The following is a 25,881-nucleotide window of genomic DNA, read 5'->3' as shown; positions in this document are numbered from 1 at the left end:
CAGGAATACATCAGTGCAGAGCAACTGGGGGGTTCAATCCACGGTCTGCCTGCTTCGCTTCCCTGCTTTCTGGCCGGCCGGTTCAGCGTCCTGCCAGAGGGTTTCACGCCGTTTGCTGGCAGAGAGGCGGCTCAGGTCTCGGCTCGCGCCGTGGTGAACTCCAGCGGAGCGTTCAGAGGGGGCAAGGAAAGCCCTCGCTCTTTAACCCAGGCTGGCTTAATTCAGTCAAACTTCACTTTCCAGTGCTTGAGTGTAAATTTAAAGTAAGGGAAGGTAAAAGGAAAGATCATATGATGATAAGGTATTAATACAGCAATGACAAAAAAGATACAGAAGAGTCTTATGTTTGGGAGGGCAAGGCTGGACTTGAAGAAGGAAGATGCTGGTAGCGGCGGCTGTGGATTCTCTGTGCACCGACCTTACAAGAGTGAGAGATGTTTGACAGAAGGACAGAAGGAGCAAACACTATTGGCAGAAGAGAACTTCTGAGTCAGTTTTTCATATCAATGTCATTTTCCCAGAGGAAGAGATACTTAAATGCCACAGTCCTGATGGCCAAATATTGTTTCTGATCACAACATTTGGTAAGGGGAGCGCAAAGGAAGGAAGCCAGCAGCACTGAACGACTCCTTGAATCATTTCTGCTTATACTGACGATGCTGAACAGTCAGAGCTCTTCAGCTCTGCCTACAAACCAGGCTACTCATTTCACTTTCCCTCTTCAGGCTAAATGCTTGCGAAACTGTCAATGAAAATACAGGTAGAATCGAGAGAGTATTGCTCAGCTGTGCTCTTGCTTCGGTCTGGCCAAAGATTTTACTTAGTGGATGAGAACTAAAAGGTAGAAAGGCAGATAAATCTGGGTTGTGCAAACCTGAGTGGTTTCTAGAGTGCTGCCAGAGGAGGATTTGGTTAAGCAGACAGCTATGGTTAGGCTGATAAAGAGGTTTAAAAAAAGGATTGATTTGAAGAGACCATAATCAGAAACAATTATAAGTTGACAGATGAGCTGAATTAATGATGGAGACATACGCTGAGGTATCACCACACAACTTCATAGTAAGAGACTGTCGTGGTTTAACCTGGCAGCCGGCAACTCAGCACCAGACAGCCGCTCGCTCACCCCCAACCCCATCCCCCAGTGGGACAGAGAGAAGAAAGGGACAGAAGGGGAAAGTCGTGGGCTGAGATAAAGACAGTTTAATAAGGCAACGAAGGAAATACTAATGCTACTACTAATAATGCTAATAATGAATGCACAAAACAAACTATCTACAGTACAGTTTTCTCACTGCCCAACGACCAATTCGCAGCCAGTCCCCAAGCAGCGATCACAGAACCCAGAACTCACGGGCTTCAAGAATTTTGCAGAGCAGACTGAAATCCCAAAGAAGTTTGAACTCCTGGAGAAGAGAGGGTTCAAGCTCACGGAAAAAGAGAAAAGATTCCTGCCCCTCAGCCAACCCTCATTTATCTGCTGAGCACGACGTCCATGCCATGGGACATTCCTGTTGGCCATCTTGGGCTCTCTCCAGCTGTGCGTCCTCCTGGCACCAGCACAGCTGCTGGTGAGCTGAACTGGGAGACTGGGAGCAGTCCAGGCGCAGGTTGTGTCTCCAGGCAGGCCAGCGTGGGGGCCTCCAGGGAGAGTCCAAAGTGCCTATTGCACCGCAGGGTGATGCCCAAAAGAATAAACTGGCCATGGAAGCAGTTATCCTCGGATGAAAAGGCTGTGCAATCTGGGGTACATCACAACTTTCAGAAACAGCCTGACAACGTCTGTGACCACGGTTGACTAATTCCTCAAAATACTTTCTATTTCCTACCACGCTGCTGCTCACACTTTGTGCTTCTCTTTCCACTCAGAATTTTAGCTTCATGACATGTTACTTTGAGAATTTGCCTCATTCAATATGCCTTCTGGTATTTTAACACCAGGTCTCATATTTTCTCCACCATTTGGGGAACTTATTTTTATTTTCAAAAAAATTTGATACTCTTACAGAAGTTCATTTCCAGAATGGAGTGTTTTAGGGAAGATCACAGGAGTGCTGATAAAATGACAAAGTGCTGGGGGGCTTCTGGTAAAAGTGTGTGTGCTGGCTAGGGACTGGCTGAAATTCTCGTGCGCGAATCGTAGACCTCCCCAGACAGAGAGACAAGGGGTGAACAATTCTGGTTTTCACACTGGGTTGGCCAGTTCAGAAAATCTAAATGCAAAAAACTTTAAAATAGAATATTTGAATTAGTAGAATGGGCTAGGAAGGAACCGGGTACCTGGGGAGAGCAGCTCACGTCCCGGCCACGGCAGCAGCCAGGGGTCGGCAGCTGCTCCGCGAGGGTGAGGAGCTGCATTAGCTCACCAACTGCGCCTGGCAGCCACCTCTGGGTCCCTTCCTCGCCCTTCGCTGCTGTCTTGGAACATATGGGAGAGTTCAAACCAAGAACATTACTGTCAAGTCCTTCCCTGGTTTTGTTTGCTTGCTGAAATTTTAGTGAAGATACTTGATCCTAAATGCAAATAAATCTACCGCGTGTCCGTCCTGCTGCCAGCGCTGATCCCAGAGCCAATTACTTGCGTGGCATTTGTCATTGTTCCTAAGCTTTACCTTGGTAATTTTATTTAGACAGGGGCATTTTCTGCTGATAAATCTGACTCGATTACCAAGTCAGAAAGTATTTATTAAAACACCAATTAGGCCTTGGTCTCTCATCAATCACCACACCTTTAATTCATGCATGGATGCCAAAACTGTTTGAGGCGTTGTGCGTGTATGAATGAGTAATCTAAATCAAATTGTCGCTTTACCGACATTACCTTATCTTCAGACCTAGAGGCAATCCATTTTTTATTTACCATAGGAATAATGTGTGATATTTTTAAAAGCTTGAACACTTCATTTTTTTGGTGTTGACAGGAGAATACTTGCTTCACAAGGTTGGAAACAAAGGTGAGCGTAGGGGTGAGGGCAGTTGGGTGCTGGGACCCCCGTGGGACAGGGCAGTGGGGAGCTGGGCAGGGGGTGGCCCCAGAGGCTGCCAGGCTCGGGGTCAGGGCTACCCTGTTCCCACCTGCCCACGGTCCTGGCTGCTGGGCGGTGTTGTTCATTAGGGCTCAAATGGGGATCACCTGCTGCAATTAGCCTGCTGCAATTAGCCCCGGCAGAAGAGATATAAGTGTTGAAAAAAGAGCAGAACTCAAGAGCAGCTGAGAGGTCAAGGTTATGGGGACAAGGAAGAGGAAAAGCAATGTGAAATAGGAATAAAAATCCATCAACAAAGCCCTGGAGCAGAAGCAGCAGTAAGAAGACTGAAAGGTAAAAGAACAATGTAAATGGGCAAGGCTGGATTGAGAACAGTGAGACAGGAAAAGGGCTCGAATGAGGATGATCCCAGGCTGAAAGGCTGGTACAGCCCCCGCGTGGAAAGGTGATGGATGTCTGGGGACTGAAAATATCTCTGCCTCAGAGCGCGGATGGTGCCTGACCTCTGTGCCCTGCCCGGAGGCGTTGTCCGGTCCCAGCCGTGTCTCCCGAGGGACGCAGCCTCGATGCCCGTCCCCAGAGCAGCTCTGCGCGGGCAGCTTGCCCAGCAGTGGCCTCCCTGCTGCCGGGGGTCCGAGCGAGAACCCTCGCTTGTGCCTGTGGAGGACCAGGTCATCGCTGTCTCCCTGTCTGTAGCAGCAAACCTGCTGTTCGTTGTTTTGTAAGACGGGCCCAACCATCCCTCTTCATCATAAACAAACACCGAAAGCCCCACTACCCTCCCAAAAAAACCCCGCCAAACCCTGCCCCAAACCTCAGGAAGAAGGGCTGTGGAAAGGGTAGAGGCTGAATAGAAGGAATAGAATTCAGAGAACAACGAGCTCTGCTGCCTGTGAGGTCAGAGCTACGTGAGAAAGCAGTCTCCATCCCCTCGCGTGCTCTCACACACCAACTTTGATTCCAAATTCAGCAGGAAAAAAATGTCAAATTTTTGAACTTTTGTGTAGAGCAGTAATTTGTAACATTCATTCTGAAATATCACAACACTGTTTTTTATAAGTCTGAAACATTTTAGCAGAAAATTATCTGTATGTAGTTTGCTGTTAAAATTAATAGTATAATATGTATGTCAAAATGAAAGGAGGTGTTGAAGTGAACTACCTGAGCGCTTTCCAGTGCAAATGTCATCAAAATCACTGTGCTCTTTTGGAATATTTCTATTTTGAGACAACAGCATTTATCAGTGAAAAATTGCCTGAGAAGCGTTCATCCCTCTCTCCTGGGAGCTGTCAGAGGCCTCGCGCGTTGGATTCTGCTCCCTCTGCGCTGCTGGGTGGGCTCGGGGAGCAAGGCGGGGCGATTTCTTTCCAGTGCAGCGGCTGGGTAATTTGTTAGAGGGATTAAATCTGGGGGTGACCACTGGGGACAGGTAGAGGCTGAAACTGGTGCCAGTCCCAGATGTGGATGTAGCACTTGGCTGGAAGTTACTTATGGGTAGCACTGAAATTTTAATAGTATTAAATGTTCTGTAAGCCGCCTTCTGGGTGAGCTAATGCAAAAACCTACGTCTCCAAGTTCCTAGAGGTCGAGGAGGGGGAGGTGTCCCAGCCTGCTGCAGCAGTGGGGTTTGGGGTTGTTTTAGATGCCTCAAAGTGCTTCTGCAACCCCCCACAACCAGATCATCGCCGCCGGCTCTGGGGCTTTGCAGAGGGGAAAGGAGGAGGGGGGAGCGCTGCCCTGCGAACCCCAGGTCCGTCTCCGTTGGGCTTCTTATCCCAGGCTTGGCACTGCAGAATTCAGACACCGTGGTCTGAGGTGGATTTGGTGATGGGCAGGGTTAGGGTCTGTGTGCTGTTTCTCACGATAAAAACACTGCGTTGGTTTTGGTTTGAAGGGCCTCTGCTAGTTTCATTTTATACCATACCTCCTCTCTCCTCCCTGGATTTCTGCACACCAGCCGTCCCCCTTCGTGGGGATTTCCCGTTCCCTGCTTGCAGCGTATGTGTTGTGAAAAAGGGAGAGGAGAAGAGAAAAATGGGATGGCGGATGGTTTGTGTGTCAATTATACATCACAGGCTTTGCTGCTTCTTCAGAAGCTTCTAATAATAATAATAATTATAATTAGGGCACTGGGAAAGAAATGTGCTGAGATCAGGGAGAAAAGCAGGAAAGCCAGGACAGAATTAATTAGCCCCTTTTATCCAAGACTCTCAAAGCATTTAGGCATTAATTAATGAATTCCGTGGTTAAATCAGCACAATGTTCGGTTTGCCGCTGGGATGGTGGCTGGTCTCGGGGCTCAGCACCCGTCCTCGCTCGGCCGTGGGCGCTCCGTGGGTTGATGCTGCTGCAGGTGCCTTCCTCTCTCTGCAAAAGGCAGAGAAAGATTTCTTTTCTTCCTGTTTGCTCTGTCTGTCATCCTGACAACACGCCAAAGCGGGGTGAGGGGACACAGCCATGCAGCCAGGCAGGTTTCCACTGCTGGGACCTGGGCACGTCCCCACGAGCCCGCGAGATGCACGTCCCCTGCGAGCTGAAACCTGATGGCTTCCCACGGTGACTAAAGGCTCGCTGCTGGCCTGGACCCAGACTCAATGAAATCTCCCACCTGCAGCGCTTAGATTATCCTTGGGACTCCAGAAAAAGTGTTTATTGCGTGACAAGATGGTGACCAAAAGAATAAATTAACCCTGGCAGTAGTTTTCCTCTAATAAAAAGGCCTCTGATATGCAGTGCAAGGCAGTGGCCCAGCTTGTAAGGTTTACATCTCTCCTGGCGTTCTGGGTATGTGTGGTTTTGCTTTTGATTTGGGATTTAGTGAGAGTCTGAGTGGTTCTCTAGTTCGGGGATGCCCCCGCGTCAGCCGGCGTGCCCCTCTGCGCGTTCCGTGGCCGGTGGCAGCAGAGGCAGCGGTGCCGTTTGGCAGGTCGGGGCGGTCCCGGTACAGAGCGGGAGGGCGCGCGGGTTCGTCCCTGGGGGCTGTGCACCCTCTCCTGTAGCTGTGAGCGCGCTTTCCATCCGTGCTGGAGCGATGTCCTGCGGAGCTGGCGCGGCCCGAGCAGGCGCTGCGAGCCCCAGCGTAGCTGGCAGCAGCCTTGCAAGGGTGTTGGCATGGGGGTGCTGGGCTGAAAGCCACTAACTTCTCCCCCAAAATCACATCCAAAAAGTGAATAGCTGGGTGAAATGTCCTTTAGGAGTGATCTGAGAAATGCTGGGAAAACCACCTGAAGAGCACCAGGGGTGTTCTGGCTCAGGGATGAGTGCCTTGCCTTAGCTCTGCTTTTTAACGGCTGTGACAGTTCTTGTTGTTCAATTGATTCCGGTTCAGTTTGCAGCCATTGCTTTTAGTTAGCAGCAATCTGCTTTTTTTCAGTAGTGCTTTATTGATTTCCTTTTACGTGTGGTCGCTCCACAACACCGTAAGGCTGTCGAAGACTCTGCTCCCCGTCTTGAGAAGCTGATGTAGCCCGGCGCCAAAACTCGTGGCCGATCCCGCTCCGGCGCAGGGCGAGCTCGCCACGAGGGTTTGCAGCCTGAACACTGCTTTTGCCGGCGGTTGCCTTGACCCTGCACTGTTCTTGCTGCTGAAAACCCATCGTATCCTGCAAAATCATGTGTAACGTGTGTGCATGGAAGGTGTGGAGCGCACTGCTCTGCTCATTCCATTTCAGTGTAACACAGAAGAATTTTCTGAGGCGACCTGAGATTTGTCAGCAGCTGCTAATTACGCCCAGGTACGGAGGGGTTTACGTGGAGGTGACGCGTGGCACAGCCTGGGAGCAGGAGCCCTTGGCCTCCCATTCCCCCTTCCCCGCTCCATTTTGCTTTGGTAGGGAGTGGCTGGAGTGTTTTGATTTACCATTTCTAAGGAAAAAAAGATCAGGCTGAGGCAAACAGCAGTGGATTTTTTTCTCTAAATCCTGAGCTCTGTCGCGTCCCTCTGCCAGGTGACCTGGCCGTGCAGCGAGGCCCTGGCTCATCTGCTTGGGCACAGCAGCTCCGTCCTCCCCTGGAGCAGCTCGGGACGCAGCATGCCGTGCCGGTGGTCGCGCGGCTCGGAAGCCTGCTCCCCAGCTCCCCGGTCCCCCAGGGCGGTTTCCCGGCCGACGACCGTGCTGGGGATGGTATTGCCAACCGGCTGCGGTGCAAGCGGGCGTGCAGTCATCTGTGATTCCCGAGCCTGGGCCGTGGCTCGCGGTCAGACTGACCGGGTGTATTCCCTCGCTTTGATGTCAACTAATTGATGTAATGCAGAGAGCAATTTGGTTACTTAAAATGATAAAATTAGATCTTGTCTGATGTGTCGAGAATCTCCAGCCTCCTTCCCTGGTTAGCAGCTCTGTGGAGAGGGACCTGGGTGTCCTGGTGGACGACAGGTTAACCATGAGCCAGCAGTGTGCCCTGGCTGCCAAGAAAGCCAATGGGATCCTGGGGTGCATCAAGAAGAGTGTGGCCAGCAGGTCGAGGGAGGTTCTCCTTCCCCTCTACACTGCCCTGGGGAGGCCCCATCTGCAGTGCTGTGTCCAGTGCTGGGCTCCCCAGATCAAGAAAGATGAGGAGCTACTGGAGAGTCCAGCGGAGGGCTACAAGGATGAGGAGGGGACTGGAGCATCTCTCCTACGAGGAGAGGCTGAGGGAGCTGGGCTTGTTCAGCCTGGAGAAGAGAAGGCTGCGAGGGGACCTTAGAAAATGCTTACAAATATCTGCAGGGTGGGTGCCAGGAGGATAGGGCCAAGCTCTTTTCAGTGGTGCCCAGCGACAGGACAAGGGGCAATGGGCACAAACTGAGGCACAGGAAGTTCCGTCTGAACATGAGGAAGAACTTCTTCCCTCTGAGGGTGACGGAGCCCTGGCCCAGGCTGCCCAGGGAGGCTGTGGAGTCTCCTTCTCTGGAGATATTCCAGCCCCGCCTGGACAAGGTCCTGTGCAGCCTGCTCTGGGTGACCCTGCTTGGGCAGGGGGTTGGGCTGGGTGACCCACAGAGGGCCCTGCCAACCCCTGCTATTCTGTGATTCTGTGAATTTGGCGGTTGCATTTCCCTACGCCATGGTCTCTGAAACTCCATGGGCAGCATGAGTGTGTCCTTCGGTGGGCTCCCTTCGCCGGCGCGTTCGTGCGGCTGATGGCTGATGGCTGGCTTCGACGCAGGCTCTGAGAGGGGGTTTGGCAGGCCTGCTGCTGGCACACCCTGGCATCCCCTGCCTCCCGAGGAGGTGGCAGGAGCCGTGTCACCACGCCGCTGTCTCCAGCTGTTTGGTCGAGAGGTTTCCACAGCCCGTGCCTGACGGAGTCAGGACTAGGCAACGGGCGTTCTCAGAGCGGTAAACGAGAGCGCCGTGCCCGCGCTGCTGTTGCGCACCTGCAGCAAAGCGGAGCTCAGCTTGCTTGCCTGGAGATCAGATAATTTTACAGCACTGTTTTAACTAACGGAGCCAACTTCCTAGCATGGTAATTACTTTGATCCTGGTTGGCACAGATGTATTTTTCATGTATTATTGCTCGATACTAGAACCTTTCTATTTTTTCTTCCTGAGGATATCTGAAGATAGCCTAATGAAAATGATTTTTTTCCGCTACTTCATTAAATGCTAAAGGGCAATTCAATTTTCTCCGTAGCTTTCCTTCCCTCTTTAGATTTTCTTAATGTACTGCTCGGGCTGGCCTGATACGTTGTGCTTGTAATGATTATATCAAGGGCTTTTCAGCATAAAACTTCAGGCCGTTTTGTAGCTAACTTCGAAGTACACGGCTGGCGCTGCTGGGCTCTGGCTGCGTGCTGCTGGGCGCAGGGCAGCGAGGGCAGGGTGCTGGGCAGGCGGGACGCCAGCCCGGCCGGGGGCTGCTGAGAGCGCCCTTAGCTGTGCACACAGACTTCCCCGCCGTCTGAAGGCGTCAAAAATGTGTTTGTCAGAAGGAAATCTGTTCACCTTTGCCCCTTCTTTCTCTGCGGAGAGGAGCTCGCTGGGTTGCGCTCTCCGGGCTCTGCTGCGGCAGCCGCCGAGCCGGGCGCTGGCATCGCCACCAAGATGATGCTCTGCGTCCCCACGGCAGCCACCAGCTCGGCTCCCAGCGAGCCGGTGCGGGCAGGGGGACTGTGCCTGGGGAACCTCGCCAAACCCCACGGCTGTTTCCAGCACCCGGATCTCGCCTGGTTTGTGCTATTCTGCCTCATGAATAGCTGGATTTCTGCCTCACGGCTCACTCGCGGCATGCCCAGCGTTGCTGAATATTCATTAAGTGAAATTCGCATCTATTAGGTCTTAATTAACTTATAAAAGGCTTGGTTTGTGGCAATGAAGTATATGCTCTAGATGTGCCTGATGGCAGCTGGTGGGTCCCCCTGCCCCTGCGGCCATCCCCGAGCGGGGTCCGGCCCCTCTGGCGGGGCACGAGCGGCTGGACCCCCTGCTTCTTCCCCGTAGCTGTGAGGTTAGAGGCTCAGCTGTGAGGAGTCTGTGACCTAGGTGTGGGCCAGACCTTAGCTCCGGTTTGCAAAGTTCCGTTAGGTGATCGTGGCAATGTCCTGTGCCGCTGCAGTGCTCCGGTGTCCGGCGGTCGGTGTCCGGCGGTCGGTGTCCGGCGGTCGGTGCCCGGCGGTTGGTGCCCGGGCTGTTTGGGCACTTGAGGCACATGTTGGAGTTTTGTCCTTGGCTGGGCGAGCGCAGCCCTTTGGTTTGGGTTTCATGGGCTGTCCTGCTGCTGAGGGATGTGGCCGGGCTTTAGCTGCGTGCCCCTGTGAATTTGTCTAGAAACTCTTAGGGAGGCACCACAAACTGCCGTGCTCGGAGCCACAGGTGGGATGGAGGAGGCGGCTGCACAGCGTGCTGATGGGAGCTGGCCCAGGCAGGGACCTTTTCCCTCTTGAGTCCTTTTTTACCATTTTTCAGGCTTCATTCGGTTCAGCGTGGGGTGGGGAAGCAGCAAGGGCAGTGGGAGCGGGCGAGCATCCCCGGTGCTGCCTGCCGGGTGCTCGGCCCCGATGCCCTCGGACCACGGCGGGGAGGGAGCCTGGCAACCAGAGGAGGGGAAACACGGCCAGAAGGAGCTGGCGGCAGCAGTGGTGCTCGTCAAATCCCTCCGTTAGGATTCGCTGTCCTCCTTAAATGCACACAGGCAGCACGGGGAAAATTACTGACTTTACAGGTGAGAAGAGAAAACGTCATTGCAGGCGAGTGCGGAGCAAACGGCGAGGAGGGGAGCTGGAGCTGCCTCGCGCCGGCCGGGAGAGCCGGGAGGGAGACCCTCTCCTCCCCGCAGCTCTGTGTCAGAGGGCCCGGCCAGAAACACCCTCGCCAGCTCCCGTCCTTCCACCTGGTCCGTTTGTGCCGTGTTGCTGGCGGGAAGAGCTGGTCCTGCCGTGAGGAAGGGCAGAGGCTGGGGAGCCGTCCCTGGCAGGGGCAGCCGGTGGCTGCAACGCAGGGAGCCCCTGGCCGAGCTGCAGTGCCAGCGGCCGTAAGGAGCTGCGGATCAATACAGCTCGTGGTCTGTTTGTCAGAAGCACGTGTGACCGGGGTTTTACACAGGCACAATACATAATGCCTCTGTCAAAGCCGAGCAAATGATAAAAAATTTCAGTTTAGACATTATTGACTTTTTTCAGACAAGATACACAAACAGGTCTTCGAGCCAGTCTATAAATTAAATTTAGCCACACAGCTCACAGACTGAAAGACTCCTTCATCATTGACAAGGAAGAGGAAGGAAGAGATGAGGAGGGGCTTCCTCACTTTTGTTTTTCCACCTCTTTCTGTAAATTATATGCATTGTGTTCGTGGTTGTGAAAAAGATGGAGAAATGAGAGAGCAGGGCAGCGACTATCAGCAGTGCAGCTTCTGAACGTTTTGCTGCCATGAGCTTGCAAACGCCCCTTCTCCAGGGTCTGCTCCCAAGGCTTGGGGCATTGAAATTGGCAGCATCATTTTTTTTTCTTTTTCTGACCCATTTTTTCAATGGGGACCTGTCTCTGGAGCGGTGGCAGCAAATGGTCACTTTGGGGTGAGGAAGAGGGTGCCCATCGGCCTCACCCCCCCCCCCCCTGCCACCGTGATCCCAGCACCACGCTTTGCCTGTCGCTGCTGCGAGCAGCACAGGGCCAGCACTGCAGCTCTGACCCGGCCGTTGCCCCTCTCCCAGCCCCTGCCCCTCGCAGCGCTGGAAGAAGGGCCGGGAGCCCCCGGGAGCGATACCGGCCCCGGGGCCCCGCTCCTTTCCGGGGGGAGGCCAGGGGCTGCGTGGCTGGGCTGAAGTCGCAAAGCGAAACTACGCTTGTCTTGATCTGGGTGATGTTACCAATCTGCATGAGCTGGAAATGATAATTACATTTTAGTGGGAAGATGGATGCTTCCAAATGACATTTAAATCCGTGATGATTGCAGTGGTTTGGTCAGGGAACAGTCGCTGTCGGTGCCAGCTCTTCCCCTTTGTCACGGATTACTGCGGCTGGGCAGGCCTCCAGCTGTGAAAGAAAAAGTCAAGCCGCGCGCTGCAGGAATCGGGAAATAAGTGAAGCGCTATTCCGGGGTTCCCGTCACCAGCGGGTGAGGTGATGAAGGACTCTGTTTCCCGAAAGCCTCTGCTGTGTGTGTGGCCGAGTCGCGGGGAGGGCACCGTGAGCTGTCGGTGGGTCCCGGTCTGGCTGGGCAGGGGGATGCCCGCCGGGACCAAGGCTGCCGGCCCTGCCTGCTCCGGTGATGGCCAAAGCTGCTGCGCTGCTGAGCCACAGAGCGGAACAGATGTCTGGAGAAATTCGGGGTGTGCTGGCTGTCAGTGACGGAGAAGACAATTTCCCAAATGCAACTCCCCGGAGGCTGGGGAAGCCAGGCACCTGCTGCTACCCAGCTCTGAACTTGATAGCGGGCTGTGTGCATTCTTTTTCGTGTGGGAGAGATGTTTATTGGCAGAAGTGGCCAATGGTCACCTGAATCGGCGTTACTGTTTTGATTTGTTGCTTTAAAAAAGGACAAAGAGTTATGTGTAATCCAATGAAAATGTAAACCCCGGGATGATTACAGACTTAGAACAACGAACGCTCTTCGGAGCAGTGGGAGCAGTGTTGTTTGAACGCTTTGTTTAGTCATGAGGAGCTACTTGTTCTGTTTAGTTTCTCTTCGTGCCGTTGGGAAGCGTGTCATCTCCAGGGCTGGATGCCTGTGTGTCCCGTGGGGAATCACAGAATAGTAGTAGGGGTTGGCAGGGACCTCTGTGGGTCATCTAGTCCAACCCCCCTGCCGAAGCAGAGTCACCCAGAGCAGGCTGCACAGGACCTTGTCCAGGCGGGTCTTGAATATCTCCAGAGAAGGAGACTCCACAGCCTCCCTGGGCAGCCTGGGCCAGTGCTCTGTCACCCTCAGAGGGAAGAAGTTCTTCCTCATCTTCAGACGGAACTTCCTCTGCTTCAGTTTGTGCCCATTGCCCCTTGTCCTGTCGCTGGGCACCACTGAAAAGAGCTTGGCCCCATCCTCCTGACCCCCACCCTTCAGATATTTGTAAGCATTTATAAGGTCCCCTCGCAGCCTTCGCTTCTCCAGGCTGAACAAGCCCAGCTCCCTCTGCCTCTCCTCGTAGGGGAGATGTTCCAGGCCCCTCACCATCCTCGTAGCCCTCCGCTGGACTCTCTCCAGTAGCTCCTCATCTTTCTTGAAGTGGGGAGCCCAGAACTGGACACAGTACTCCAGATGGGGCCTCACTAGGGCAGTGAGCCACGCAGCGCTGCCAGCCCCCCGTCTCCCCGTGCTGGCATGCCTCCCGCAGCCCCGCTCCTCGCCGCGTGCTGGGGGCGAGACTGCAGCCCCCAGCACTGCCTTCCTCTGTGGCTGCCAGGATTTTATCTGCAAGATCCAGAAAAAGATCAGCGTGCGCTGCCTGTACTCAGGATCTGTGTATTGTGCTTTCTGCACTCCCTCCTCTGCCGTTCCCTCCTCGCGTTCGCTTGGCCGTAGCACCTCGCGCTGCGGTGCCAGCCATCCTCCCGCCGCCTGCTCCCTTGGGTGGGCCACACGCCGGTCGTGCTGGCAGCCATGACCCCTCCGTGGAGCGGTGACAGTGGCTGGGATTTCGTCTCCGCTGTACGGAGAGCCGCTGGCCCGGGCCGTGTTGCTCACGGGGCTCTGTTCTGGGGCAGAGCCCGTGATGGGGCGTCTGCCTGCGCTGAGCCGTGGTGCACAGTTGCGAACGAGGGGTGGGACTCTGCCGCTGTGCGTAATTGTGCAAAGATGATCAGTGCAGACCCCTGGCTCTTTGGGTTTAACCTGAGCAAGGCAAATGAGGGAAAAAAAGAGAGGTAGGTTGGATTTAACAGCGTGTTTGATGCTGCCCTGTCAAAGGCAGAGGGGCGATGGGGCTCGCAGGGCTCCGTGGTGTTGAGCAGCCGGGCGTTCCCAGGTGAGACCCGTCGGTCCCTGCAGCCACCTCGGTACAGCCTGGGCTGCTTTGCGCACCAGGGAAGACAGATGCAAACAAGTTTTATTCCCTCCTGTCCAGACTTGCCTTTATTAAACACACACCCAGGGAACGAGTTGTTGGACCCGTTGTGTTATGGGGGGGTGGTAGCTGGGATGCGAAGGAGCAGCAGGCCTTGCCAGCATCCTGACTCCTGGGCGCTGCCTTCCTCTGGCAGCCAAAAATTCCTCATTTTGTGGTCTGTTTTGAGCAAGTAAGCCTGGCCGTGGCTCTGTAACCTCTGCTCGCTCCTAGGAGCTTGTTGAATTCAAAGGAACCCACATACAGTTAAAGCCTGGAGGAGCGGATCAGGAATGACAAAATCTGAAGCCCTCGTTCTGTTTTCTCCTCTGTCTTTACTCAGGCAAAATTTCTGTGGACTTCATCAGGATTTTCTCTTAAGGGAGAAAGAGCCCCGTGTGATCTGCTCAGGGTTTGGCCTTGGGTTGGTGGGTGCACATAGCATCAAATCATTACAGGCCTGAAAAGCAATGAGGGCTCCTGAAGCGACAAGGGTTGGTCGCTCTGGTCAACAACTGGCTGGATCTTTGCGTGGCTGTTGCTCACTGAGGCTCTCGGAAAACTTTTGGTTTGGATGTCTCGGGGGCCCTGAGCAACACGTGCGAGCGGAGCGGGTGAAGGCGCTCCAGTGTTAATGGACACCAGCTCCCACTTGAGAGTGGGTGGAGGTTTTTCTGGCAGTGTGTGGTGATGTTCAGGAAAGCTCCCCGAGATGTCCCCTGCTGCTCTGGGTGGCTGCGTCCCTCCCCGCGGGGGATGAGCAGCTCGTCGGTGGGTGAGCGGCCGGTTTGTGGGTGCGGGCGGGGGGTTCGGAGCTGTCGGTAACCCCGGGGCCCTCTCTGTTCCTCTTGCAGGTGAGCCCTCCCGCTGGTCCTCGTCCCACTGCGACTGCTGCTGCAAGAACGGCAAAGGCGACAAGGAGGGAGAGAGCGGGACGTCGTGCAACGAGCTGTCGACGTCGAGCTGCGACAGCCAGTCGGAGGCCAGCTCCCCGCAGGAGACCGTCATCTGCGGCCCCGTCACCCGGCAGCCCAACATACAGACTCTGGACCGGCCGGCCAAGAAGGGGCCGGTGCAGCTCCTGCAGCAGTCCGAGATCCGGAGGAAGAGCGACCTGCTCCGGACTCTCACCTCCGGCTCCCGGGAGTCCAACTCCAGCAAGAAAAAAGCGGTGAAGGAGAAGCTCTCCATTGAGGAGGAGCTAGAAAAATGTATCCAGGATTTCCTAAAAATCAAAATCCCAGACAGGTTTCCGGAAAGGAAACATCCCTGGCAATCCGAACTGCTGCGGAAGTACCACCTATAGGCTCAGGGTGGGGAAAGCACACGACCTGATTACCGTTAGGGCAAGGTCCTAAGGGATACGAAAATAATTCCCGATAATAATTATTTGTTAGGTCACACACACACACAAAAAATCCATCTCTATAGTGCTGCCTAATTTGCCTATTTCACCTTAACATTTATAGTCGTAGGGTAACGGTATTTTTCCAGTCGTGGAAGCACAATGACAAACGCTTTTATTTGTAACCTCTGTCTTACACAAGCTGATTACCTTAAGGGCACAACCGTACCGACGAGAAGAGACGCTGGTGCGCGGGTGCTGGTGCTGCCGGCGGGAACGCGGCCCGCGAGCGGGCGGTGGCCGGGGGTGCCTGGGGACTGCATGCCTTCTGCGTTCTCCGTGTCGTGTGTCTGTTGGGAGGGGTGGACACAGCTCGGAGAAACGAGCTATGCCAGGACAGTTTACCTTAAGCATGTGTATATATATATGTGCATATATATATATGTGTGTATATATCTCTCTGTGTATATATATATGTATATATATATCAATATATATTGCTTACAGATTTTCTGGCTCTCTCCTTATAACTGCACTTTCTCAGAAAAGAGCATTTTTTAGCAGTCTGTGGTTGTTGCATTTCTTCAGGTCTTTGAGGTGGGAACAGCAGAAAACCCGTCTGACTGTCTCTCTCCCCGGCTCCCGCTCTCTCTTTTTCCCCCTTCTCCGAGCCACCGTAAACGCATTTCAGCGGAGAACAGGGAACCGTGCGTGGCTCTTTGTTGCTGTCAGCAAAATACTCCGCCTGGTTCTGATGACCTTGTTCCCTCCGTCTCCTCCCCACGCCTCTTGTCGTGTTTTTCAAGGCTCTCCTGTGCCTTGGGATGAAAGTGTGGTGATCCCGGTTGGAAAGCTGTAGGAACTCTTCCGGAGTGGCCGTGCTGGTGAGGATGGCCGATTTCTGCAGGCTGGCCCGGCGTGTGTGCCAGGAGCGTGTGGGCTGGCGGGGCCGGCGGGCGCTGGGTCCTGTCCGGCACAGGAGCAAACGCGAGGAATTCTCCGCCCAACAAGGCACGCTCAGTGCTTGGGCCGGCGGGCGGGCGGGCGGCTGCCGTTGGACGGGCGCGGCGTGTTTCTGTCGCGTGGGTTTCGAGGGAAAACACAAACCCTAGGAGATGGTACCGTATCCCTCCCGCAGATGCTGTCTCGGTGTCGGTCCCATCCACAGCCGGTGGTGGGAAGTGAGCCAGCAAACCGCGGCGCGTGTCCTGTGCTGTCCTCCTGGCCGGGGAGCCGTGGGCACTGACCGGAGTGGGGGTCCCACGGCCGCCTGGGCGCGGAGCTCGGGGAAGGGGAGTGGGTCTGTGGGGGGCAGCGGGCTGTCGTTGCCGGGTAGTGCGTGAGCACAGTGGCAGGACTGGCGAGCGCCCAGGAACCGGCTGTTAGCAAGTGCTCAGAGGCGTAGGGCCAGCAAAACCTGGAGCAGGTAAGGGTCAGGGGGGTCGGCTCCGGGGTGAGCTCGGGCTGCCAGGGCGGGCAAGCCACGGAGAGTGATGGAGAAATTAATTGCTCCAGCTGACCTGGTGTGGCCATAGCTGGGAACAAAGCAGCTGGAGTTTTGGAGATAAATCTTTCATTTTCTAAAAGCACAGGAACAACAAGATTTTATATGTATATATAAAAATATGGGAAGTGATAGTGCTGGTAACACAAAGCACTTTGATCCTGACTTATTTATCATCCTGCAGGTTCCAGGGCTGCCCCCCTCTTAAATTTCAGAGGCTGCCACGGGAGATGATGTCAGGTACGCACAGATTCTTTCTGTCGATCCTCCGGCCGTTGCAGCAAGGTGGTACCTGTGTGCTCACAGGGCCCCACGGCGCCCACACACCCCGCTGGGACATTTCTGGTTTGCCAGAAGAACCGTAAGATCTGCACGAACACCCAGGCCGGTTCATGCCCATCGCTCAGCTGCAGGCGTTGTGCAGGTGTTTATTGCTGAGGATGCAAATTTTACCAGCAAAAAAGGAAGCAATATTTGTCCAGAGTGATCCAGAAGCATGAGCTGGCTGTAGGGAGGGAGAGGAACCCTCCCAGCAATACATCTCCCAGTCTGTGGAGAGCAGGGCTGGAGCGTGGCAGCTTGGCATCACCTCTGCCGAGGTTTTACCCAGGAGAAGGGTGCTGTTTGTGACAGCGAACACGCCGTGTTGGTGACGCAGAGTGAGGATTGTGGGACAGAGGGTCTGACCTGGGAAATGCTGCGCTCAAGGAGAAGACCCCGCATTGGTTGGGGCCAGGCTGGAGAACCAGTTCAGGTTTTAAGACAGGCACTTGCAGCGTGGTGGTTGTGCCGCCCTCCGCTCACCTGCTCGGAAGGCACATTTTCACACGGAAACCAATGTGTTGCACCGGATCCACACATGTGGCTCCTCTTAGTTATTTGTTGGCTAGGTCAGGACATTTTTCTTTCCCTGCTCAACATTTCCTGCATCTTGTCCCCCAGCTCTGGCACCAAGCAAAAAACTGGGGAACAGATAGGGCTGACCCTCGGGATTTCCGGATGGGTACGCAGTTCGGGGCGGATCACCCCGCTTCCTCGGCAGCGGGCTGCAGCTGAAACCTTGTCCTTCCCACCGCTCCAGATCATTCCCTCTCTCTTTTTAATATCACAAATACTTGGGCTATAAAATACGTGAGACGGAGTGGAAGTCAGGCACTAGGGGTATCTGTGTGTGTTTGTGTGTGTGTGTGCGCAGACTGACGTTCAGGATTGCACGATGATTAATAACTGTAGAAAAATTAGACCAAATGAAATGCGCCCGAATGGGCTTGATTTATGTGGCCTTCATGTCTTCAGTTTTAGATGAAATGGTTATTACTCTCCAGCGCTACAGAAATAAAGGTCTTAAACTTCAGTAATCACAGGCAGGCTGACCCTGCTGGGAAACACACTGCTTGCTGCGAGCTGGGATGGAGCGGGCAGAGCGGGTGCCCGGGCGTGTGGGCGCGTGCGTGTGCTCCTGTGCGTGTCCTGCTGCACTGCTGCGGGGCTCCGGTTCCGCTCGGGCTTCACCTTGCAGTGGTTTCACACGGTGGTTTGGTATAAAAGGGAGCTGGGGGCTGTGCTTCGGGGGCTTTTGCCGTTCAGACGGACTGGCAGGCTCTAGGTGGAAGGGCCTCTGCTGCGGAGGAGCCCTTGGCAATGGCGGGGAGCCGTCCACCCCCCCCTGAGGGGGGCTAGCCTGATGCGGGGTGCTGCGCAGCGTCCGTCACTGCTGCTCGAAGGTCCCCTTCGCTCCCGCCTTGCCTCCTGGCTGTTCTCCGGACCACTGGTGCCCTGCGCCGAGAACCGCAGCCCCCCAACGAGCCACGCGTCGGGCACCTTGTTCTGCCGCCGGCCCTGCCGCTGGTGTAATTAAAAACACTGCTACCCGACGGCCCCGTGGTTCACGTGTGGTGGCAGCGGGCTGGGAAAGAGCGACCGAACCTTCTCCTGCTGCTGGTGTCCTCCCCATAAAGGCGCTGAGAGAAGTCATTTTTCTTGTCACGGGAGGGTGATGCATTAGCTTTGGAAGACCTCTTCCCGAAAATAATGTCATGCACATGTAGATATACATATATACAGGTACATATACATATACATAGCTAGCTAGATGTAGGTGCACCCTGGGATGAAAGGCGTGCCCTTATGCCTTTTGGCTAGGTTGTTCTCCCCCGTCTGCGGGCCGTGACACCACTCGCTGGGAGAAGGAGCAGGAGAAACTCCCGCAGTAGCTGGGTGTCCAAACGGTGCCTCAAACCCAACGGGCAGCGCGGCAGAGGTCGGGGGATGCGGTGGGTGCTCGGCACGTCAGGGCCCTGCCTCCCTCCTGGCCTTTCCCTGCGGCTGCGCAGGGCTGGGGGGCTGCAGCCCCCCTCTGCTCTCCTGCTGAGAGGAGGCAGCGAAGGAAAGGGACATGGGTGCAGCGCAGTGGGGGGTGAAACTGGGAGAAAGAAGTTGTCTGAAACATAGCTGGGTTTGAGCTCTACAAGCATTCAGCTCAGCTCTGCTTTGTCGCGGTGAGAGAACCCTGTCTCTCCCTGGGACATTTGTGGCCGCTTATTGGCAGCAAGCTGAAATGAAACTCATGTAATGAGGACTTTATTCTTTCTAAAGCATCTGGGAGCAAACTGGGCTTTGAGCTGCTTTCCACACGTAGCAAAGACCAAATGTAAGTTCTGTTGAAACTAATTTGAAAGCTTACACTGACTTCGGTGGGACTGAGGCTCTGCTAAAACACCTGGTCTGGAGAAAAAGGGGCCCTTGGCGTTGGTGAGGAGGAGAGAAAGCTGTTAAGCTGCCATAAAATTCACATCCACTTACGCTGCCCGCAACGTTCATCACTTCTGTGTGTGGCAAACGGGTCTGGTCGTTTGGTGATGGCCTGGCAGAGCCCGTCTTTGGTTCCTGTGGCTGTTCCGTCGTCCTGCTGAAGCTCTGCTTAGGGTGCTGGCCTGGAGCAGTGTGGGTGGCATCCGTACGGCTGGGAGCGGGACTTCACGCGCCCGGGGAGGCGAAGGGAGGATGCCTGGCTTTACGTAGACTTATGGGGATCACGGTATTTATTTTTTTTTTTCCCCTGAATCCTCTGCACGCACCATATGGATGCTTCACAGCACTCTGGGGGACACGTTTTGGGTTTTTAGTTCTAGTTTTGAGAGTCTGTTGGTCAGTTTGATTTGCAAAGCTGTGGGCTGAAGGAGAAAACAAGGTTGATCTTTATTGGCCATGACCACAATGTAATGGAGACCTTCAGCCGTATCTCACGCTGCTCTCCCAGCCCTAGGAAGGCCGGGGAAGACTTTCCAGCTCCTTACCCTGCCCTGAAGCCCTTTCCACCGTTGCGAGTATGCGTGTGGACTTGACTTTCAGAGTACTTTATGCATAAGGCCCCATGTATATCATGGTACAAATTAATTGTCCAGTCTTATGGATAGCTTATGCCCCAGCGGGGTTTTGTAGATTAATAGTAAAGAACAAAAAAAGCACTTTTAAATTATTTATATTAGAAAAAGACATTCTTTATTTTTCTTGGCATCGATATCACTTAGCTGAAGAATCAGTTTATAAGTATGATATGACAGATTTTAAACTGTAGCAATGATAAAGCAAAGGCAACAAAGCAGGATTCAGAATTAAACAGACAACTCTCACGAACGCGAAGCAGAAGGACGGCGGGGCCCAGCTGGCGGAGCGGGGATCGCGGGACCTCGGCGGGGAGCATCCTCCGGCGTCCCCTCGCCCGCTCCCCTGGCCGTGGCACCCGGCCCCGAGGAGCGGGCGCACGGGGCGGTGGGTGCCGGCCCCTTCCCGGCCCCGCGGGACGGCTCTGGCCGGGCGCGTCGGTCTCCGCGGGCGCCGCGTTAGAGCAGCGAGTGCGGCGAGTGCAATATTTTCGCAGCCAACCCAGGACTTGGAGGGGGGTTTGGCGGCTTTGCGATCTCTTCGGGGCCTTGCTCATGTGACGTTTTCGGACCTCATACAAGCACTTCATGACTTTGCCGAGGCTGAGTCAGTCTGTTGCACAGTGGTGTAGATTATTAAGTGGCACCCACTGAATTACCTCTCTACTTTCCAACGTGGTTCACTTGTACATAAGTGTAATGTCAAATTGTTTACAGGTTATTTTGTGCGTAATTGTGGAAAAAAAAAAGTTTTAACTACAAATTTAAAGGAAACAATTTTACTGGAAGGTGTTTAAAAAAATGAATGTGCTTATTACAGTATAGACATCCTTGATTATGGTCTCACATGAATGCATGTATCTCCGTGTTGTCAGTCCCCACCAGTGAGGTTATTGGCAATATTCTGCAGTCTGTGAATAGCAAATATGCATAAACTACTGTGACTCTGACAAATATAACTTGGTAACTGTTTCTACTGTGGTATGTAAAAAAAAAAAAAAAATTCATGTAGCTTTTAGCCTGCTGTATTTCCCTGGTACAAAGAACACCATGACAGAAAAAGAGAAGTCTTGGGAAAAACAACGAAGCCATAGCTGTGACCTGCGTGGAGTCATTCGTGCGATGGCATCTGCCAGGTAGCTGTGGTCCAACTGCTCACGGAGATGCCTGTTTGTGGAGTCTCGCAGGTGGCAAATGGGAGTGTTGCTGTTGCCTTCTGCTCCAGCGTCGCTGCTGGCGGAGGAGATGACCTTTACTTTAGGATGACGAGAGGTGAGGAGAGCCACTCCACGCTGAATGTTTCCGTCTGTGGGCTGGGTGTTACGCAGTACACTGGTGAACAGTACAGCTATCAGTGTTGTGGCGTTGGGCGGCTGAAACCTGCAGCTCCTTCGTGTCTTGCCGTTCGGATAAATCAGTGCATACACACTGTGAGAGCACAGACAACAATAAACAAGTTGGTATCCTTCAACTGTCATATTTAAATCATATATATATGTATACACCCCAGTGTATAGATAGATACATGCTTTGTGATTTAGAATCGGTTCGTGTTAACCAGTTCCCTGCAGGCTGGGGATTCTTCTCCATTGAAGGTGGTTTGGCTGCTTTTTTTTTTTCCCTCAGTTATTTCTGGATTGGGCTGAAAATAACAGTTCAGTGGTTGCAGGGTGAGATTCTTCTGCCTCCCTGTCTTGAACAGCGGTTTTCGGATGCCGTGGTTTGGAAGTGCTGTCACCAGCAGCAATACTTCTGGAAAAGCCATCGTTGCGTCAGGGGCCACCTGCCAGAGAACACTTTGAGATACTTTCATCCGCTGTCGTTTTAAAGATGCCTTGGGGAGGGGTGGCTGCATTACAGCCGGTGGCTGCCTCACAAGTGGAGAAAGCGCAGGGCATGGCAGGAGGAGGAGGAGGAGGATGCAGAGGGAACGGCAGGATGTCTCCTCCAGGCGTGGAGGGACAGCCAGCCGTGGCCCTCCCCAGCGCAGGTCCCCTCGCCGTCCATCCCGGGCAGTCCCCGGGCCCGCACATGGTGCCCGGCCTTGAGGCTTCACGTTCCGCCGGGAGCTGCTGCAGAGAGGCCAGGAGAGAGCGGCTGCCGGGGGTGGGAGGAAGGCGTTTGCGGTCCTCTCCCCCCACGGTGCTGGTCTGGGAACGGCAGGCTCATAATCTGGGTTTGTTGTGGTGTCTTCGTCCCTTCTGCCCAGCTGCCCGGGGGGTGGTCGGGGCTCGGTGCTGCTGTGGTGGCCGCTCCGGAGGGGCCGGCTCGCATCGCTCTTCCAGCCGTGTGCACGCACTGGCGTGGCCCGGCCTGGGAAGCATCGCTGTAGGCAAGCTGGGCCTGAGGCAGCCAGAAAACCAGGCAATTGCTCACTTGTGGGGCTGAGGATCCTGGGATGATTTTTTTTTTTAATTATTATTTTTTAATCTGTGGTACTTGGCTGTTCCTCAGAGGAAGCCCTTTCCGATGGCCGCTTCCTGGGAGAAGGTGAAAGATGCCATCTTTGCAAAGCTCCCCCCATATGGTGCTTCACCAGAGCAGGGATTTGGATGTTACAGTATCTGCACAAGCATATGGAAAGCGAAGCAGTGCTGGAAGCTGCGTCTCCTCAGATGGCGAGGCGTGATGCTCGCCGTGCGGCAGTCACAGCCGGCTGCACCCGCTCCGCTGGCAGCCCGCGAGCGGCCGGCGCTGGGGGCACCGCGAGCCAGATGACAACGCCACGGCCACCCCAGCAGATGCCTCCGCAGAAGATGCCCGCCTCCTGCATCGGTGAGAGCACGCCAGCGCCTGCGGAGCCGGCGGCAGGGCCCTGGGCTCCCTGAGCTGCCATCACGGCTCTCCCAACGCAGCGACCCCTTCTCTGGAGCCGAGGGGGTGGGGGGCAGTAACCCCGCTCACCTGCCGCCTTCCTCCCGGCTGCCCTTTGGCACCGGGGCTCTTCGCTGCCTGGTGCTTGGCAGCATCGTCCTCTGCTGGGGCTGGCTTGGCGTCCTCACGGGGGGTGAAGGTGACACCCAGCTCACACAGTAGTGCGCTCGTGCAAAGCTGCCTCCATGCACGTAAACCAAGCGGTGACGCTGCTGCCGCCAGTTTTTGTCGCACGTGAGGCAGCGCGGGTGGCTGCTCTCAGCCCACTGGTGTAGACCTGGATTGCTCTGGGCGTGTGGCACCCGCAGCGTGAGCAGCGACTGCAGACAGCTGGGCTCCAGGTGTCTGGGGAGCTGTTGCATTGTGTGTGGACGAGGTCTTTCGGACTAATGGATTCTGACTTTGCTGACCAATTTATTTTTTTTAAATGACAGTTTGGAATAAACAAAAAATTGAAGTTTCTATTTTCTTTTTTTTTTAATGTGAAACTACAGATATCATTTCGTCTGACCTGAAATGAAAGAAATGTTTCACTTCAGAAAAAGGAGAAATTAATAACGATTTATTACACCCATTTTTGCTTTTTTTTTGTATGAATTAGGTCAGTTTTGAACTGAAAAATTAGGTCAGTTTTGAACTGACAACAGAAGTTGAAACCCTTCACGTTTAGAGCGGCACTGTATCCATTATTGCACATTCCAGCATGTCCCCCTTCCACACATTTTTCTTTCCATCCCGGCCTGTTTCCCATGCGCATTCCTGAATAATCTCTTTTCCACGGACCTGTGGACAACCCCTTCCCCCCATCCTGGCCCCCCCGCTTTCACCCCATGGCAGTGAGCCCCAGCAAGCACAGCCGCTGCCCACAAACCTGAGCATCCATCATTAAGCACAGCCCCACTCCTTCCAGCACCCGTGCGCCTCCATAATGCACTGTGGCTTTTTCAAAACAGCACCTTTTGCTGCAAGTGTTCTAAGCAGCCTTTCTTGGGCCGTCTGTCAACTGAAGCCGTGCGCTGAGGTGTCCGTAGGGTTTGGGGTGCACAGAGGTGGCTCGCAGGCAGCAGCGCATCTCGTCTGAGATCCCGCAGGACGAGCACGCTCATTTGTCCCAGAAAAAACGTCCCTGAAGTCTTCTTGAGCTTTTGGGAGGTGTAGCTAGTTGTCCTACACTGTTTCCATCGCCTGGGAAGAGAGCCAAAATGGAAGAAATCAATTTAAGATCGAAGTTTGCTTTGTAAAAGTGATTTGCTTTCCTTTGGTGCCTCGAGAGACCACGAGCAGAGCAGCAGCGCTGTACCTGTTCTTGCGCTTCTTCCAACTTTATTTAATTACAACAATACTTGATTATGTCGTAGGCAATGCTGTGGTAGTTCTTGGGAAGCTGAGCTCCGTGAACATGCCTGGTTACAGAGGTTTCGTGACTGCAGGGTCTCGGGGACGAGGTGTGAGCGGGCTGTCCTCTCCAGCGTGGTCTCGCACCGTGCTGCTCAGCCCAGGGCCCATTAGCAAGGCTCTGGCCAGCTCCCTGGTCATAAAGCTTCAGAAATGCTGACCTGTTATGGAATCCATGGCTGTCCCCATTTGCTTTCATGTGGAGTCAAATAACCCAGCTTGTTCTTCTTCACTGTCTGCTGAGGTGAAGACAAATTCCAGCAGCCGGGAGGAAAAAGAAGTGTTCAGAGGTGTTGGTCCACAGCTCAGCCCAGGCTCTGGCTCTGGGTCCCTCCGCTTCCCCCCTCTTTGGGGTTTCATCTCACTCCCCATCTCAGTCCTTCCAGCTTGCAAGCGAGGAGGACACGTCGGGACCCACTGGTGCGGTGGCAAGGTCTTCTCCCGGCGGTCACACCTCTGTCCTCAGCAGGGGCTCAGCTCTGCAGCTCCCGCAGGATCGCTAGGGCAGCACGGTGACGTTCGCTGTTCCTAGCACTGCTGAGTACTGCCTTGTCTTCTTCTCGTGTCAGGGCAGGTGTGAAAGGGCAGTGCATGTTCAGGTTAGAATACCTGCATGATAATTAGTGAGGCTTTAATTACCTCCCCTATGCAGCACAGTATGATGTGCATGCAAAGTAGGAGCGTTTCCCTTTGCTACCAGGTGATACCAGGAAGTAATTTTAATCTGCCTTACAACTATATAAAGGAGCTTACATATAGAAAAATATATATATCTCTCCCTACGTGTATTTCTTTTTCTCGCTGGTGGAGCTGCAGTCTCTCTAGCCTGAGCTCGGGGTGAGCAGCACCAGGCCAGCCGAGCTGCCCGTGCCTGGAAGGTGTGCTGCGGGGGACGGCGCGAGCTCATCGCGTGGCCGACCCCGTGTCGGAGGAGAGGACGCCTCTCCCAGCCCCCCGAGTGCCAAGCTGTCCACGCACTTGGTGTACAGAGGAGGAGGAGGTATGGGGCGGCGAGGCGGCCGGGCAGGGCCCGTGTCACCCTCCTGCTCTCGGCAGCTCCGTCCAGACGCGATGCTCGGGCAGGGCCAGGCGTGACCGTGCACAGCCATGGGCTGGGCAGAAAGGGGAACGCGTTACTCCTGTGCCCCAAAACCAGAGCAAAGGAGGAGCTCAGCAGCTTCCTCGCTGCTATCCAGCGGAGGAGGAAAATCCCTTCCGCTGTCGGGCAGGACTGGGGTGGGAGCGTGGCGGGGACGCAGACCCCCCGCGCCCTCCAGCCCGCAGCAGCAGCCGCTCCCCGCCGGGCCGAGGGCAGGGCCGAGATGAAACCCACTGCAGGGACCCGAGACACGAGAGTGTCTCACGCGAGAGCAGAAGGCAGCAGAGGATACTCACTTCTTGCTCGACTTCTCACTCCCGTCGCTGCTGGTAGGTGCCGAGGAGGTGGCAGCGACACCCCCACCCCCCCCCTTGGGGTCCTGCTGTCGAAAATTCCGTGGGGGTGAACTCTGTAAATACAGCAGGTTAAAAACTGGCAAAGTAACAGCAGATCTGTATTTAATGCAGAAGTTTCCCATGTTTTGTAGTATTGTTTTATTGATAAATAAAAATTGACCAAAGACAAAAAAGGCGTTTGGTGTGGAGCGTGTGACGGGGACCAAGCCGCCGGCGCGCGCTGGCCTCGGGCGCGGGGACGCTGGCGGTCGCCCGGGAGCTGCACAGCCCCCTGCCGCTCCCCCAGCCTCGCACGGAGGGCTTTGGGTGGGGGAGGGGACCGCAGAGACCCCGTCCTCGGCTGCTGGTCGCACCGTGGCTGACCCTCGTGGTGTCACTGACGGTGCTGGAACCAGAGCTGGGCTGGGGAGCCCAGCCCGCGGGCAGGCGGCTCGGCCGGCGGGGCTGGCAGAGGGGCTTTTTGGAGCGACGCGGCGGGCGTAC

At 54.7% G+C, this 25,881-nt stretch overlaps 1 protein-coding gene across 2 annotated transcripts in view; it reads left to right on the top strand.

Annotated features, from left to right (window-relative positions):
- Positions 1 to 25,560, top strand: part of KCTD16 (potassium channel tetramerization domain containing 16) — an 86,964-nt gene extending 61,404 nt beyond the window's left edge. For both annotated transcript variants that reach the window (XM_075441437.1, XM_075441436.1), the window contains exon 3: positions 14,297 to 25,560. In XM_075441437.1, the coding sequence (XP_075297552.1) occupies positions 14,297 to 14,748 (452 nt within the window). In that variant the 3' untranslated portion in view covers positions 14,749 to 25,560. The remainder of the gene's footprint in view (positions 1 to 14,296) is intronic.
- The last annotated feature ends 321 nt before the right edge of the window (positions 25,561 to 25,881 follow it).

The sequence above is a fragment of the Opisthocomus hoazin genome, chromosome 22 (genome assembly GCF_030867145.1).
Source record: "Opisthocomus hoazin isolate bOpiHoa1 chromosome 22, bOpiHoa1.hap1, whole genome shotgun sequence".
Taxonomy (NCBI): Eukaryota; Metazoa; Chordata; class Aves; order Opisthocomiformes; family Opisthocomidae; genus Opisthocomus; species Opisthocomus hoazin.
This window is presented reverse-complemented; position numbering and strand designations above follow the sequence as displayed.